Source organism: Orcinus orca, chromosome 9, assembly GCF_937001465.1.
Source record: "Orcinus orca chromosome 9, mOrcOrc1.1, whole genome shotgun sequence".
Taxonomy (NCBI): Eukaryota; Metazoa; Chordata; class Mammalia; order Artiodactyla; family Delphinidae; genus Orcinus; species Orcinus orca.
Window position 1 is genome coordinate 11,255,007 of NC_064567.1, and position 17,165 is coordinate 11,272,171.

The 17,165-nt window shown below is 42.5% G+C and overlaps 1 protein-coding gene and 1 long non-coding RNA gene across 10 annotated transcripts in view; one reads left to right on the forward strand and one right to left on the reverse strand.

Annotated features, from left to right (window-relative positions):
• The window catches only part of LOC117202274 (uncharacterized), a 183,210-nt gene that overhangs the window by 73,016 nt on the left and 93,029 nt on the right, over positions 1-17,165 (reverse strand). The gene's annotated exons all lie outside the window — the stretch shown is intronic.
• LOC101270044 (TRPM8 channel-associated factor 1) overlaps positions 1-17,165 on the forward strand; it is a 105,963-nt gene that overhangs the window by 67,835 nt on the left and 20,963 nt on the right. For 3 of the 4 annotated variants that reach the window (XM_049714711.1, XM_004272239.3, XM_033432281.2), the window contains exons 3-6: positions 13,133-14,124; positions 14,404-14,501; positions 15,473-15,686; positions 16,026-16,265. The exons of the other annotated variant lie outside the window; for it this stretch is intronic. In XM_049714711.1, coding sequence (XP_049570668.1) covers positions 13,133-14,124; positions 14,404-14,501; positions 15,473-15,686; positions 16,026-16,265 — 1,544 coding nt within the window. The remainder of the gene's footprint in view (positions 1-13,132; positions 14,125-14,403; positions 14,502-15,472; positions 15,687-16,025; positions 16,266-17,165) is intronic. 4 annotated transcript variants of the gene reach the window in all.

Here is a 17,165-nt window from a genome sequence, read left to right on the forward strand (position 1 = left end):
CTTCCAGCCTCAGCCCAAAACTGAGCTGGAGTTGACTGACCCCATCAACTCTAAAGTCTTAAAAGGCCTGTATGGTGCCCAGGCCCTCAGCTCAGATTCCTGCCGCCTTCACGCATGTCTCCTTTGAGGTTTTCAGTGAACTTTCTTGCCAACAAACCTTGGTCAATGGCTCCTGGGCTGACCGAACAGGTTTAATGACTTTAAATTGCTGCAGGAGGCTCTGGAGCTCCTTAAGGGAACTGCCCTGTCTGCCCAGGGGAGGAGCAGTCTCATGAAACCAACAAAAGATCCTCTCAAGGGTCCTATCCCCAAGGGCAAAAGCTGCCTGCACACCTAGTTTTACACACCTGAGGAGGTCCTGCCTGTACTTTAACGTGCAAAGCCAGACCCAAAGGCATTTGCTGCTTTTATACCAAGACACAGGAGAGTCTGGGGAAAAATTAATCTCAGATCAGCAGCTCATTACTCTTACACATGGCATAACCTACAAGGCCTAGAGTGTATTAGGAGCTGCTCATAAAAAGTAAATACAAACTAGTAGCTTAGGTTTATGCCTCTCTTAAAGATGATGTGTTCTCTCTCTTGATCATCACCACATTCCCATAGAGTGCAAAGGTCTTTGTCTGAGGACTCTCAGCTTGTAAGCAGCACTGTTCTGTTTTCATATTCAAGACCCATAAATGTAGAGAGTTTCCAGGTAAAGGTAGTGTGAAATGAGCCTAGAGCCCAGAATTGCCCTCTCCACCAAATCTGACCAAGTGAATGAAAAATAGTAAGCAAACAACTAAATGTGGAGGTTCTGATGCTGATCCCACGTACTGCGAAAGCACAGTCGGTGGCAGTGCCAGGTGACTGATGTGTGGCACGGTGTGCAGCATCTCCTGAGACTGTACCTACCCACAATGCACAACCACAGGAAAAAGCTGAAACAAATCCAAGGAGTATCACTGATGCCTTCTCATGCTGTAGAAGAATGAACAAACTGGGTGAGTAGACACTTAAGGGAAAAAACCCTCAAATGTAAAAGCAGCAAAGCTCCTTCAGAATTTGGTGGAGGCAGAAAGGGATGCTGGAGTTTGCCATCTTCCAAAGACAATGGTGGGCTGAACACCTCCAGTGCATTCCATGCCTGGCTGGGTGGAGTAGGCCTTGCTCTAGGTCCCTAAAGAGGGGAGGGACACGCCCCCAGTAAAGACAGCAATAGGCCCCAGCTGATCTTTGGCTTCAGTTAGAGATACAGACGTTAAGCAATAAGAAAGTGGAAGGAAGCATTATACAGACCCCAATGTAATTTGAGAAGGTGGTGGATGTGGTACGTGTCTACAAACAAACTGGTCTGGGGTAACTTAGAAAGAATATCAAGAGGACCTCACCCACACGATATCAGAACATGCAAAAGATCTGCTCATGCCCATGGTGGAAAAAAAAAACTATGTAATAACTATATAAAAAGGCTATATTAAATTTAAAAGGGAAATATTAGACAGAAATTTAGTGTGGAAAGACAACAGAATCAATCATGGCTGGAAGAAAAATATGACCCAATGAACAGAACAGAATATTTGCAGACTATATAATTAGCAAATAAATACATGAATGAGGACACATTCACTCCTTGAGAATGCTTCACGCTCTAACAGAACTTTCTAAAAATGTATGTTATATAAAACAAGAGACAGAATGAGATGAAAAGGGGGAATTTCAGAGTGAAGAAAACAAATTAAGAAGCAAACACCCCACGTGAAATAGGTCTAGTAGCCAGCACATGGGAGAGAAGAGACAAGGCCAATGCATGGTGACAATGACAGCAGCTCGCCTCACACTGAACTCTCTGATCATTGCTGTCGTTACTATGACAGGTTTTAAATCTCCATCAGAAAGCCATCTCCTGTATCACCTGTTTGCTCAGGTGTGATTTGGTACCTGAGCACTGCCACCTCTCCCTTCCTTTCCTCAGTGCCCTCTCTTGCACTTCCAGCTCTGAAGGAGCACATGCTTTTCCTTTTCCATAAATGCAGTATATTCACACTTTCATGTCTACTTAAAGCCTCTTTTGCACAAAATATACCTGTTGATTGCCGCATACCCAACTGTGGTCTTCATTCAAAACTCAGTAGTTGAGAGATTACTGGTGTGTGGACAACATCATTGGCTTTAGAGACAAACCACCCTGGATTTGTTTCCTGTCCTTTCCAGTTATTAGCTAAGAAACATGGGGCAAATAGCCTAACTTTTCTGTCTCATCTATAAAGCAAGAATAATAACTTTCAGGTTTATTATAATGATTAAACGAGATGATCTGTATGTGTAAATGCCTAGAATATATTAAACCTCATTAAATAATAGCTACTTTCATTATGTTATTATACAAACTTAAATACTGTAAATAGATATTATACAAGACTCAAATATTGGTAAATAGAAACATCTGTTGAGAATTCCTTGACATCCCATCTTCTATGCTTGCTTGTCCAGCCTTCCTCCCTTCCTTTCTTCCTTCTCTCCTCCCTCCCTCCCTCCCTCTCTCGCTCCTTTCTTTTCTTTTGAGAAACATTTCACCTTTTTTTAAAATTTTTTTAAAGATTTTTTTTTTTGATGTAGACCAATTTTTAAGTCTTTATTGAATTCGTTACAATATTGCTTCTGTTTTCCGTTTTGGTTTTTTGGCCGCGAGGCACGCGGGATCTTAGCTCGCTGACCAGGGATTGAACCCGTAACCCCTGTGCTGGAAGGCAAAGTCTTAACCACTGGAACGCCAGGGAAGTCCCGAAACATTTCACCGTTTTATAAAAAATATTTCAAAATGAATTCAAGCTTATAATGAAAAATACAAGGGCAGGAATACAGACGCAATGTAGAGAATGGATGTGTGGACACGGGTCGGGAGGCGGGAGGGGACGGGTGGGATGAACTGGGAGCTTAGGTTTGACATAAATAAGATACATAGATACCATGTGTAAAATAGATAGCTAGTGGGAACCTGCTGTACAGCACAGGGAGCTCAGTTCGGTGCTCTGTGATGACCTCGATGAGTGGGATGGGGGAGGTGAGGGAGGTCCAAGCGGGAGGGGATATAGGTATACATAGAGCTGATTCACCTCATTGTACAGCAGAAACTAACACAACATTGTAAAGCGATTATACTCCAATTAAAAAATGTATAGAGGAGAGTGGCAAAGTGTCTTTCATCCCACACCACCGTTCCCAGTCTCATGCCTCTGGACTAAGGCAGCCGCTCTTAGAAGTTTGATAAGGATCCTGTCAATTGCTTGTCTATGCCTGTGTGTGTGTTCTAAAACATTATATTTTTAATGTATCACGTTTGAGGATGTCTTCGTTTCTGTTATATTTACACAACGAACTGACAGAGCACAGCATTCTAGGCTCTCACTTTCTCACCCTCAGATTCCAGGCGATATTGCACCATTGTGTTCTGGTTCTAATCAAGTTTGTCAGTCATTCTGCTCAAATCATCTCTATCCTTTTTTTCTTTTTTTTTTTTAATTGATCCATTGGATGCTGAGAGATCTGTTACTATTTTCAAATGTGATTATGAATTCATCAAATTTTAGTTTTCTTCGTAGCAGTTTTTGCTTTCAGCACTTTGTTTTTAGGCCCATAAAAATTAATGAAAATTATATCTTTGGAAGGCTTAACTTCTATTCATAGAAAATATTCATCTTTTGTTTAATTCTTTCCTCTTTGAAATCAATTGCATCTCACATTAATACCGGCACTTCTGCTTTCTTTTTGTTGTATCTTCCAGATATACCTTTGTTGATTTCCTCATTTCAATCTTTGTGTACCATTTATTGATAGTTTCAATTGTCTTTTGTAAGCAGCTTATAACTAGATGTTTTTAGCCCAGTCTGAGAGCATCTGTCTCTTCGTATACAAATTTAATCCAGTCCTAGATAGTGATAATTCAAGTGTATTTCTTACTCTTGCCTTGTTGTTTCCTGGTTTTGTTTTTATACTTTGTTTCTTTTTACATTTTTCCTTCGTTACAGTATTTGACCTAGTTTTCTCCACTCCTTAAATTCTCCCAGCATATTTGTAGATTATGCTTCTCAGTTCTATTTTTCCATCAGTTACCTTAACATTTAAAATTTAATTCTTAACTACCTGAGAAATATATTCATACATTCTCCGTATTTGGAAAAAAAATACTGATGAGACAAGTCCCCTTTGAGCAGCTCTTTCAATACCAACCCCTTGTCTCCATCACACAATTCAGAATACTTCTTACACTCTTGTGATTTTTGTCCTGACTTTTTTGACATATATATTGACATATATTTATTTTGTTTTATTTTTGTCTTATATAAATTCTATCACCAAATTGTTAGTTTTTATTTTTAAAATTTTTACTCAAAAAACTGTTTTGGAACATCTGACCACGTTAGTTCTCAGAGGTCTCCCTGTTGTTTGTAACTGATAAATAGTAAGCTGTAGTATGATTAAATGCCAGGCTTTTATTTGCTCCTCCTTCATGGTACTCTGCACACCATCTTCCCACCCCTTCCCCAGGAACCATGTTGACAACCCAGGATGTCATCTTCCATAGTTTTCCTCAGGCCCATATCATCATTTCATATATAGTATATGTATACATACATGGGTGTGCACACATGTCTCTGTGTATATATGCATGCCTATGTGTATATATAAACACATAAAAATACATACACACACATGTACTCCTGTATAAGTGAGAGGGTGAGTCCTTTTTCAGAAGAAAGGTGAGAGGCATTGCAGCTCAGAGGCTGCTCTCAGCCCACTGCATGTTAATTTTACATGATTGCCCCCTCATTTCTGTGGCATGTCTTACTACCGCTAGGTAGTGCTTCCCACCGGACACCACACTAGGTGCTGTTGGAACTAGAGACACACAAGATATGGTCCTACCCCTGGGTAACTTTCTGATTCAGTTATCAGTGTTTTTAAAGTAAGTCCAAGGGGCTTCCCTGGTGGCGCAGTGGTTGAGAATCCACCCGCCAATGCAGGGGACACAGGTTCAAGCCCTGGTCCGGGAAGATCCCACATGCCACGGAGCAACTAAGCCGTGCACCACAACTACTGAGCCTGCGCTCTAGAGCCCGCGAGCCACAACTACTGAAGCCCGCGTGCCTAGAGCCCGTGCTCCGCAACAAGAGAAGCCACCGCAATGAGAAGCCCGCGCACCACAACAAAGAGTAGCCCCCACTCGCTGCAACTAGAGAAAAGCCCGCGCGCAGCAACGAAGACCCAGTGCAGCCAAAAGTTAATTAAAAACAAAAAAAGTTAGTCCAAGAATGTCAGGATACATCCAGACCAATTTTACGGATCACCTACCCCCAGAGTGTCCTGTGTGGATCAGTTTTCAGAATTGTGACTGTGTTAACGTCCTAGGGCTGCCATAACCAAGTACCACAGATTGGCTGGCTTAAACAGCAGAATTTTGTCACCGCACCACTGAAGGCTAAAAATCTGGGATCAAGGGGTTGGCAGGGTTGGTTCCTTCTGAGGTTGTGGGGCGAATAAGCTCCAGGCCGCTCTCCTGCTTCTGGTGGTTTCCTGGCACTCTTTAGCCTTCCCTGGCTTGCAGAAGCATCACCCTGATCTCTGCCTTCATTTTTACATGGCGTTCTCCCTATGTGTGTGTGTCTGTGGCCAAATTTCCTCTTGTTATAAGGACACCAGTCATGGTGGATTAGGCCCACCGTATCCTAACTTAGCTAATTATATCTGCAATGATCCTATTTCCAAGTAAGGTCACATTCTGAGGTCCTGGGGGTTAGGACTTCAACAAATGAATTTGGAGGAGACACAACTCAACCCATAACCCTGTATACCCTTAGTACTTTTAGGTATTAAGGTCCCTGTCTATCAGATATGAAGTCTTTCATTATCAGATAAATATTCTGTGTGTATTTGTGTGTTTTATATACCCACTAACATGTGTTGAAGACTTACTATATATCAGGTACTATGTTAGCCAACTCAGGGACGTCGTCTTTATTGAATACTCCCAGACACAAGTGGTGATAAGCAAGTGGTGGCTTGGAGAGGGGATGTAAATTTCACAGGCTCTTCCAGCTACTCTGCCAAGGGAGGAAGCAGGATCATCCTGACCAGTCAGAGCCAGAGTCCACCAATGACCTGCTCAGCTGGACAGCGGCGGTTAGACATTTTTATAAGCACATGAGTGTAAACCTTCAGGTTCCCAGTCTCATTATCACATCTCTCCATAGTGAAGGTGTTTTATCAGTAGCTGGACTTCACAAGGTGCCCGTCAGAAGATTCCGGCAGAACACTTAGTGTGGAAGCTACGTCTATAAGCTAAGTGTTGTGGCTCAACGTCATTGCCCCACAAAATAAGTCTTTAAGCCTCTGCAAGTGGAAAAAAGATACAAGCTAAACTGATGCCAGAACCCTCTTGACATTTGGCCATGTTAGTTGAAAACGGAATGACAAAATTAAAACGTGTGTCTCCATTTTCATGCTAAAGAGAAATTAAGGAGAAACTGTACGGGAGGAATTTTCTTCAGTAATGTTTTGCTACTTGAGTGACTAAACCTTTTTATTAACATTTGATTTTTATTATGAGACAAAGTTTTATAAAGGTAATTAAAATCATCTAAATCCCACTAGCCAAGATGATCACTGAGGACATTTTGATAAACATACTCTGGATAATGTTTCTCTGGTCTTGTGGATTTTGTTTTTTGTTTGTTTGTTTGTTCTTGGCAGTTTGTTGTGCAAAATGTGGCTTATTTAGAGCATAGTATATTAGAATCTGACTTAAAATTTTTTCTATGAAGCATTTTCCAGTAATTATTTTAATTGCCATATGATATGCTATCTACAGTTAACCATAACTTATTTAACCAATCTCCTGTCGCTTGACAAAGTATCTACAAATGGGTTTTAAAAATCCTTGAAATACAAAATCTTTCCTCAATTCATTACATTTTGACCATTTCTCAATAAGAAGTAGTAAATATGCTCATCAGATTTAAGTGACAATATTTTAACATCTTTATTGGAGTATAATTGCTTTACACTGTTGTGTTAGTTGCTGCTATATGACAAAGTGAATCAGCTATACGTATACATATATCCCCATATCCCCTCCCTCTTGCGTCTCCCTCCCACCCTCCCTATCCCACCCCTCTAGGTGGTCACAAAACATTGAGCTGATCTCCCATGAAATGCAGCTGCTTCCCACTAGCTAGCTATTTTACATTTGGTAGTGTATGTATGTCCATGCCACTCTCTCACTTCGTTTCAGCTTTCCCTTCCCACTCCCCGTGTCCTCAAGTGCATTCTCTACATCTGCGACTTTATTCCTGTCCTACCCCTAGGTTCTTCAGAACCACTTTTTTTTTTTAAGATTCCATATATATGTGTTAGCATATGGTATTTGTTTTTCTTTTTCTGACTTACTTCACTCTGTGTAACAGACTCTAGGTCCATCCACCTGACTACAAATAACTCAATTTCGTTTCTTTTTATGGTTGAGTAATATTCCATTGTATATATGTGCCACATCTTCTTTATCCATTCATCTGTCGATAGACACTTAGGTTGCTTCCATGTCCTGGCTATTGTAAATAGTGCTGCAATGAATATTGTGGTACATGACTCTTTTTGAATTATGCTTTTCTCAGGGTATATGCCCAGTAGTGGGACTGCTGGGTCATATGGTAGTTCTAGTTATAGTTTTTTAAGGAACCTCCGTACTGTTCTCCATAGTGGCTGTATCAATTTACATTCCTACCAACAGTGCAAGAGGGTTCCCTTTTCTCCACACCCTCTCCAGCATTTATTGTTTGTAGATTTTTTGATGATGGCCATTCTGACTGGTGTGAGGTGATACCTCATTGTTGTTTTGATTTGCATTTCTCTCATGATTAGTGATGTTGAGCATCCTTTCATGTGTTTGTTGGCAATCTGTGTATCTTCTTTGAAGAAATATCTGTTTATGTTGTCTGCCCATTTGGGGTTGGGTTGTTTGTTTTTTTGATACTGAGCTGCATGAGCTGCTTGTATATTTTGGAGATAAATCCTTTGTCAGTTGCTTCATTTGCAAATATTTTCTCCCATTCGGAGGGTTGTCTTTTCATCTTGCTTATACTTTCCTTTGCTGTGCAAAAGCTTTTAAGTTTCATTAGGTCCCATCTGTTTTTGTTTTTATTTCCATTTCTCTAGGACGTGGGTCAAAAAGGATCTTGCTGTGATTTATGTCATAGAGTGTCTGCCTATGTTTTCCTCTAAGAGTTTTATAGTGTATGGCCTTATATTTAAGTCTTTAATCCATTTTGAGTATATTTTTGTGTATGGTGTTAGGAAGTGTTCTAATTTCATTCTTTTACATGTAGCTGTCCAGTTTTCCCAGCACCACGTATTGAAGAGGCTGTCTTTTCTCAACTGTATATCCTTGCCTCCTTTATCAAAGATAAGGTGACCATATGTGCGTGGGTTTACCTCTGGGCTTTCTATCCTATTCCATTGATCTATTTTTCTGTTTTTGTGCCAGTACCATACTGTCTTGATTACTGTAGCTTTGTAGTATAGTCTGAAGTAAGGGAGCCTGATTCCCTCAACTCTGTTTTTCTTTCTCAAGATTGCTTTGGCTACCCGGGGTCGTTTGTGTTTCCATACAAACTGTGCAATTGTTTGTTCTAGTTCTGTGAAAAATGCCAGTGGTAGTTTGATAGGGATTGCACTGAATCTGTAGATTGCTTTGGGAAGTAGAGTCATTTTCACACTGTTGATTCTTCCAATCCAAGAACATGGTATATCTCTCCATCTATTTGTATCATCTTTAATTTCTTTCATCAGTGTCTTATAGTTTTCTGCATACAGGTTTTCTGCCTCCTTAGGTAGGTTTATTGCCAGATATTTTATTCTTTTTGTTGCAATGATAAATGGGGGTGCTTCCTTAATTTCTCTTTCAGATTTTTCATCATTAGTGTATAGGAATGCAAGAGATTTCTGTGCATTACCTTTGTATCCTGCTACTTTACCAAAGTCATTGATTAGATCTAGTAGTTTTCTGGTAGCATCTTTAGGATTCTTATGTACAGTATCATGTCATCTGCAAACAGTGACAGTTTTACTTCTTCTTTTCTGATTTGGATTCCTTTTATTTCTTTTTCCACTCTGATTACTGTGGATAAAACTTCCAAAACTATGCTGAATAATAGTGGTAAGAGTGGGCACCCTTGTCTTGTTCCTGATCTTAGTGGAAATGGTTTCAGTTTTTCACCATTGAGGACGATGTTGGCTGTGGGTTTGTCATATATGGCCTTTATTATGTTGAGGTAAGTTCCCTCTGTGCCTACTTTCTGGAGGGTTTTTATCATAAATGGGTGTTTAATTTTGTTAAAAGCTTTTTCTGCATCTCTTGAGATGATCATATGGTTTTTATCCTGCAATTTGTTAATATGGTGTATCACATTGATTGATTTGCATATATTGAAGAATCCTTGTATTCCTGGGATAAACCCCACTTGATCATGGTGTATGATCCTTTTAATGTGCTGCTGGATTCTGTTTGCTAGTATTTTGTTGAGGATTTTTGCATCTATGTTCATCAGTGATATTGGCCTGTAGTTTTCTTTTTTTTGTAACATTTTTGTCTGGTTTTGGTATTAGGGTGATGGCGGTCTCACAGAATGCGTTTGGGAGTGTTCCTCCCTCTGCTATATTTTGGAAGGGTTTGAGAAGGATCGGTGTTAGCTCTTCTCTAAATGTTTGATAGAATTCGCCTGTGAAGACATCTGGTCCTGGGCTTTTGTTCGTTGGAAGGTTTTTAATCACAGTTTCAATTTCAGTGCTTGTGATTGGTCTGTTCATATTTTCTATTTCTTCCTGGTTCAGTCTCGGAAGGTTGTGCTTTTCTAAGAAATTGTCCATTTCTTCCAGGTTGTCCATTTTATTGGCATATAGTTGCTTGTAGTAATCTCTCATGATCCTTTGTATTTCTGCAGTGTCAGTTGTTACTTCTCCTTTTTCGTTTCTAATTCTGTTGATTTGAGTCTTCTCCCTTTTTTTCTTGATGAGTCTGGCTAATGGTTTATCAATTTTGTTTATTTTCTCAAAGAACCAGCTTTTAGTTTTATTTGTCTTTGCTATCGTTTCCTTCATTTCTTTTTCATTTATTTCTGATATGATCTTTATGATTTCTTTCCTTCTGCTAACTTTGGGTTTTTTTTTTATTGTTGTTCTTCTTTGTCTAATTGCTTTAGGTTGTTTTTTTGAGATTTTTCTTGTTTCTTGAGGTAGGATTGTATTGCTATAAACTTCCCTGTTAGAACTGCTTTTGCTGCATCCCATAGGTTTTGTGCCATCGTGTTTTGTCATTTGTTTCTAGGTATTTTTAAATTTCCTCTTTGATTTCTTCAGTGATCTCTTGGTTATTTAGTAGCGTATTGTTTAGCCTCCATGTGTTTGTATTTTTAACAGTTTTTTTCCTGTAACTGATATCTAGTCTCATAGCGTTGTGGTCAGAAAAGATATTTGATACAATTACAATTTTCTTAAATTTACCAAGGCTTGATTTGTGACCCAAAATATGATCTCTCCTGGGGAATGTTCCATGAGCACTTGAGAAAAATGTGTATTCTGTTGTTTTTGGATGGAATGTCCTACAAATATCAATTAAGTTCATCCTGTTTAATGTACCATTTAAACCCTGTGTTTCCTTATTTATTTTCATTTTGGTTGATCTGTCCATTGGTGAAAGTGGGGTGTTAAAGTCCCCCACTATGATTGTGTTACTGTCGATTTTCCCTTTTATGGCTGTTAGCATTTGCCTTATGTATTAAGATGCTCCTATGTTGGGTGCATAAATATTTACAATTGTTATATCTTCTTCTTGGATTGATCCCTTGATCATTATGTAGTGTCCTCCTTTGTCTCTTGTAATAGTCTTTATTTTAAAGTCTGTTTTGTCTGATATGAGAATTGCTACTCCAGTTTTCTTTTGATTTCCATTTGCATGGAATATCTTTTTACATCCCCTCAGTTTCAGTGTGTATGTGTCCCTAGTTCTGAAGTGGGTCTCTTGTAGACAACATATATATGGGTCTTGTTTTTGTATCCATTCAGCCAGTCTAGGTCTTTTGGTTGGAGCATTTAGTCCATTTACATTTAAGGTAATTATCGATATGTATGTTCCTACTACCATTTTCTTATTGTTTTGGGTTTGTTATTGTAGGTCTTTTCCTTGTCTTGTGTTTCCTGCCTAGAGAAGTTCCTTTAGCATTTGTTGTAAAACTGGTTTGTTGGTGCAGAATTCTCTTAGCTTTTGCTTGTCTGTAAAGGTTTTAACTTCTCCGTCAAATCTGAGTGAGATCCTTGCTGGGTAGAGTAATCTTGGTTGTAGGTTTTTCTCCTTCATCACTTTAAATATGTCCTACCACTCCATCCTGGCTTGCAGAGTTTCTGCTGAAAGATCAGCTGTTAAATGGAGATTCATTTGTATGTTATTTGTTGCTTTTCCCTTGCTGCTTTTAATATTTGTTCTTTGTATTTAATTTTTGATAGTTTGATTAATATGTGTCTTGGCATGTTGATCCTTGGATTTATCCTGTATGGGACTCTCTGTGTTTCCTGGACTTGACTATTTCCTTTCCCATGTTTGAGAAGTTTTCAACTATTATCTTTTCAAATATTTTCTTGGTCCCTTTCTTTTTGTCTTCTTTTCTGGGACCCCTGTAATTCGAATGTTGGTACATTTAATGTTGTCCCCGAGGTCTCTGAGACAATCCTCAATTCTTTTCATTCTTTTTTCTTTATTCTGCTCTGCTGTAGTTATTTCCACTATTTTATCTTCCAGGTCACTTCTCCGTTCTTCTGCCTCAGTTATTCTGCTATTGATTCCTTCTAGAGAATTTTTTATTTCGTTTATTGTGTTGTTCATCATTGTTTGTTTGCTCTTTAGTTCTTCTAGGTCCTTGTTAAATATTTCTTGTATTATCTCCATTCTATTACCAAGATTTTGGATCATCTTTACTATCATTATTCTGAATTCTTTTTCAAGTCGGCTGCCTATTTCCTCTTCATTTGTTTGGTCTGGTGGGTTTTTACCCTGCTCCTTCATTTGCTGCATAGGTCTCTGTCTTCTCATTTTGCTTAACTTACTGTGTTTGGGGTCTCCTTTTCGCAGGCTGCATGTTCGTAATTCCCATTTTTTTTTTGGTGTCTGCCCCCTGTGGGTAAGGTTGGTTTAGTGGCTTGTGTAGGCTTCCTGGTGGTGGGAACTGGTGCCTGTCTTCTGGTGCATGCAGCTGGATCCTGACTTTCTGGTGGGCAGAACCGCATCCGGTGGTGTGTTTTGGGGTGTCTGTGAACTTAGTATGATTTTAGGCAGCCTCTCTGCTAATGAGTGGGGTTGTGTTCCTTTTTGCTAGGTGTTTGGCATGGGGTGTCCAGCACTGGAGCTTGCTGGTCATTGAGTGGAGCTGGGTCTTAGCACTGAGACGGAGGAGATCTCTGGGAGAGCTCTCCCAGATATTACGTGGGGCCAGAAGGTCTCTGGTGGACCAATGTCCTGAATTCAGCTCTCCCACCTCAGAGGCTCAGGCCTGACACCTGGCCGGAGCACCAAGACCCTGTCAGCCACATGGCTGGAGTGCCTTCAGAGTTGGAGAAGGTGGCCTGCAGTGGCTGTCCTCCTGCGCTGCACATTAGAATCACCTAAGTGACAATTTTTAAAAAGAGTGAGTTTGTATAAATCTTCAAGTGTAGTATTAAATAGTTTACATGTAACATGTTCCTAGATCAGTGCTAGCACATGGAGAGGGAGATTTGATTTTTACTGCCTTCTTTTACAGAAATGTTACTCTGAAAAACGTCTAAGTAGGACTACTTTCTCTAAGAATAACAGATCCATTTTTCTAAGAATTCATTTATATGTTTAGTAACAGGCAGACTTCGGAGATACTGCGAGTTCAGTTCCAGACCACTGCAATAAAGCGAGTCACACGAGCGATTCAAATCTCAAATCTTAGCGAGAAGAAGAAGATTGGCATGAACTGTGTATCTCTGTACCCACACAGATTGCTCTATTCAGTGAGCTCATTTCAGTGGTTCACTCACTGACTGTAGCCCCTTTGTTCCTTTTCCTTTGTCTCTTTTCCAGGTTTGGGGAGGATCTCGGGCAGGATCAGCAGGAGCTCCTGGAAGGGATCTCAGAGCTGGACATCAAAACAGGGGGACTCCCCTCGCAGCTGCTGGTACATGGGGCCCTGGCCTTCCCCCTGGGCTTAGACGCCTCTCTTGGCTGCTTCCTGGCAGCTGCCCGCTATGGCCGGGGCCGCGTGGTTCTGGCTGCCCATGAGGGCATGCTCTGTACGCCCAAGATGGGGCCCTTTTTGCTCAATGCTGTGCGCTGGCTGGCCAGAGGCCAGATGCGCAAAGTTGGGGTGAACACACGTCTAAAAAATCTGTGTGCCCTGCTGTCAGAACATGGCCTGGAGTGCAGTCTGGAGCCCCGTCTGACTGCTGACTTGAGTGTCTACTGCTGTGTGGCTTACAGTGACAAGGAGGCTAAGCAGCTGCAGGAGTTTGTGGCTGAGGGGGGGGGCTTGCTGATCGGGGGCCAGGCCTGGTGGTGGGCCTCCCAGAACCCCGGCCGCTCCACTTTGGCTAGTTTCCCTGGTAACATCATACTCAACTGCTTTGGCCTCAGTATCCTAGCTCGGACTCTGGAGCCAGGCTGTTTCCCTGTCCCTAACCCTGAGAAGCAGAGCTACCACTTCCGCAAGGCACTGTCTGAATTCCAGCTTATCGTGAACCGCGGGGGTGGGAACCTGGAAAAGAGTTGGCTGGCCAAACTGGGAGCAGATGCAGCAAGCTTCCTGCAGATCCGTGCAGAGGGGGTCCCTGCTTATGCTTCCTTGCACCGGCTCCTGAGGAAGATGCTGCATCTGTCAGGCCTCCCAGCTGTGAGCAGGGAAAAGCCAGTTGCCAGTGACTCCTATGAGGCTGCACTGCTCTGCCTGGCCACGGAGCTGGCACGCTCCGGCACAGACTGCTCTCAGCTGGCACAGGGGCTTGGAACCTGGTCTTGCAGCTCCAGTTCGTACCCCTCAGAACACGCCATCACAGTGGAGATTGATGGAAGCAACCCAGGTACAGAATGAGGGACCTGGGGGAAGGTGGGGCTAGCGAGATTTGCAGGACATTGCAGGTGCTGAAGCTCAGGTAGGCCAGCTCCATTCTCTAACAGGTACTTCTTCCCAGGAGACGGGGGTTGGGGTTCTGCTCAGGGATTAGGTGGGATGGATGCAAGAAGCATGGATGAGATGAGGTGCGCAGGGCAGGGCTGCACCTCTGGGAGGGGCTGTGAGGTTCCAGGTGGGGTGGAGTCAGGTGGGGGAATAACTCAGCCTTTCCTATGGCTTTTGTCAGGCAGCGGTGATTCCTGGGTGAGTACAGGGCTCTACCTCCCAAATGGACAAAATGCAGAAGTCTCCTTGTCTGAAGCTGCAGTTTTTGCTGGCCTGAAGGTAAGGCCAGAACGCCACTGCCACATCTCAGAGCCACAGAGCTTCATTCTCATCCAGCTCGCGACACTTCTTCCAGGAGTGCAGGAAGGCATTGTTCTGCCCACGTTACAGATTTCACAGACGAAACAGCTAAGTTTCACGGAGCCTAAGGGAGTGACTGAAGATGCCAGAGCTCCTAACATCAGATCCAGTCCTCAAACACAAGCCCTCAGGTTTCCACCTCCCGACAGGGCTATGAGGCGAAGGAGCGCCTGTTACATATTCGGAACCTCACTCATTTCTCCAACGCAGCCTTTCTGGGTTTCACCTCTTCACCCTGATCGCTGAAGGGTGTACTTAACCCTGTCACTCACAAAAATAGGCCGTCATGCAGAAGTAAAATTCTTCCTGCCTCGATTTTGAGGGTCACTTCCTACCACAGTAAGGGTCTCTTTTGGGTTAGTCTCCTTTCTCGAGCTCACTTACATTAAACCTAAGAAAAGCAGTCACAGGACTCCAGACAAAATGCACTCCATCTACCTGACCAGGAGGGGAGGCTGAGACAAAGGGGGAAGACAGAACCAGTTCTCCCCCGTCACCCCATATCCCACTGCCTCTGGATAGGCCTCCTGTCTGTGCACAAAGGGCAGATGAAGATTCCCTCTGCCTCATTCCCAGCATCGGAATCACGTCAGGGACTTGAACCCTGGAGCGAGAGCCCAGGTTCTGCCTGGTACAGAGGCACCACGGACCCTAGTCAATATCAGCCTCGGGGTTATGCCTGGTCTGCCTGATCGTGGTCCATTGTGGAGCTGCTTAAATCCCTAGAAAAATGATTCTGCGTACCTTTCAGTCCATATGGTTTTTGGAGTGCTAAAAGCTCACAGGTCTGCATGCACTGCTCATAGAAAGGGGAAGCTAGAGTTTTTTAATACCCTCCATCCACACAGTACCACACACCCACAGCACACATGGTGGAATCGCCTCTCCAGGTACAGATTGGCTGCCACACCGATGACTTGACGAGTGCCAGCAAGCTGTCTCGAGCCCCTGTGGTAACTCACCAGTGCTGCATGGATAGGACCAAACTGTCAGTCTCCTGCCTCTGGGGCGGCCTTCTCTATGTCATCGTGCCCAAGGGCAGTAAACTGGGCCCCGTGTCCGTCACCATCAAGAGGGCTGTGCCTGCCCCATATTACAGGCTGGGTGAGTGGACTGAACATGGAGGGGAGTGGGAGAGCCGGGGGTGCTGTGGTGTTGATGGGCTGGTTGAAGGAGGGGAGGGAAGAGGATTGGTGGACAGAAGGAGGAGGGACTGTCTGAGGTGCCAGTGGAGGTAGGAGATGAGGGACTCCCTGTGTCCATGGAGACTTCTGGGCAGAACAGAGGGAAGGGTCTGGGGGCCTGTCCTTCACTTCACAGCACATAGACCCACATGATAGTAGTTCATCATTTCACTGTCCTCCTCCTGGAGTTCCAGTTGTGTTTTTCAGCTCAAGGAAAGTTGAGGAAGTGGGTGACAGGTTCCATGCCCTTTATTCCCAGGTAAGACATCCCTGGAGGAGTGGAAGAGGCGTATCCAGGAGAGCACAGCTCCCTGGGGAGAGCTGGCAACAGACAACATCATCTTGACGGTGCCAACTGCAGACCTCCAGGCCCTGGAGGACCCTGAATCTTTACTCCACCTCTGGGATGAGATGATGCGGGCTATAGCCAGGCTGGCAGCCCAGCCCTTTCCTTTCCTCCGTCCAGAGAGGATTGTTGCTGATGTGCAGATCTCAGCCGGTGGGTGCTCCAGAGGGATGCTCCTAGTCTGTGGACACCATTTATTTATTATTTTGCCTTTTTTTGGCCCGCAGTTTTTTATTTTTATTTTTTGTAGTGTCTTTGTCTGGTTCTGGTATCAGGGTGATGGCGGCTTCATAGAATGGCTTTGGGAGTGTTCTATCCTCTTCCGTCTTTTGGAAGAGTTTGAGAAGGATTGGTATAAGTTCTGCTTTGTATGTTTGGTAGAATTTCCCTGTGAAGCCGTCCAGTCCTGGACTTTTGTTTGTAGGGAGTTTTTTAAATTACAGGTTCTATTTCACTTCTAGCAATTGGTCTGTTCAAATTATCTGTTTTTTCTTGACTCAATTTGGGCAGGCTGTGTGTTTCTAGAAATTCATCCATTTCCTCTATGTTGTCCAATTTGTTGGCATATGTTCATAGTATCCTCTTGTGATTTTCTGTATCTCTGTGGTATCAGTTGTTATTTCTCCTCTTTCATTTATTATTTTGTTTATTGGAGTCCCCTCTCTTTTCTTCTTGTGAGCCTGGCCAGGGTTTGTTGATTTTGTTTATCCTTTCAAAAAACCGGCTGTCGGTTTTATTGATCTTTTCTATTGTTTTTTTAATCTCTATTTATTCCCTGTCTGATCTTTATTTCCTTCCTTCTGCTGACATCTATTTTGCCCTTTTTAAATGTCCAATATGTGTAAGGCATAATTTTACCAGTAAAGTAAGGGAAAAAAAGATGTTCAAGACATGGACTTTGATGGAGATGAAAAGATGTTTACATGTGAAAAGGTAAATCATGTTCATCTAAAGCGTAAGATTTCACAGGAGGGAGAACAGTCTCAGAAAAATTGGTACCAGGAGTTCAAGATGGCAGTGAGCGTTGTTTCAAGGAGAGTTTAAAACAGAAAT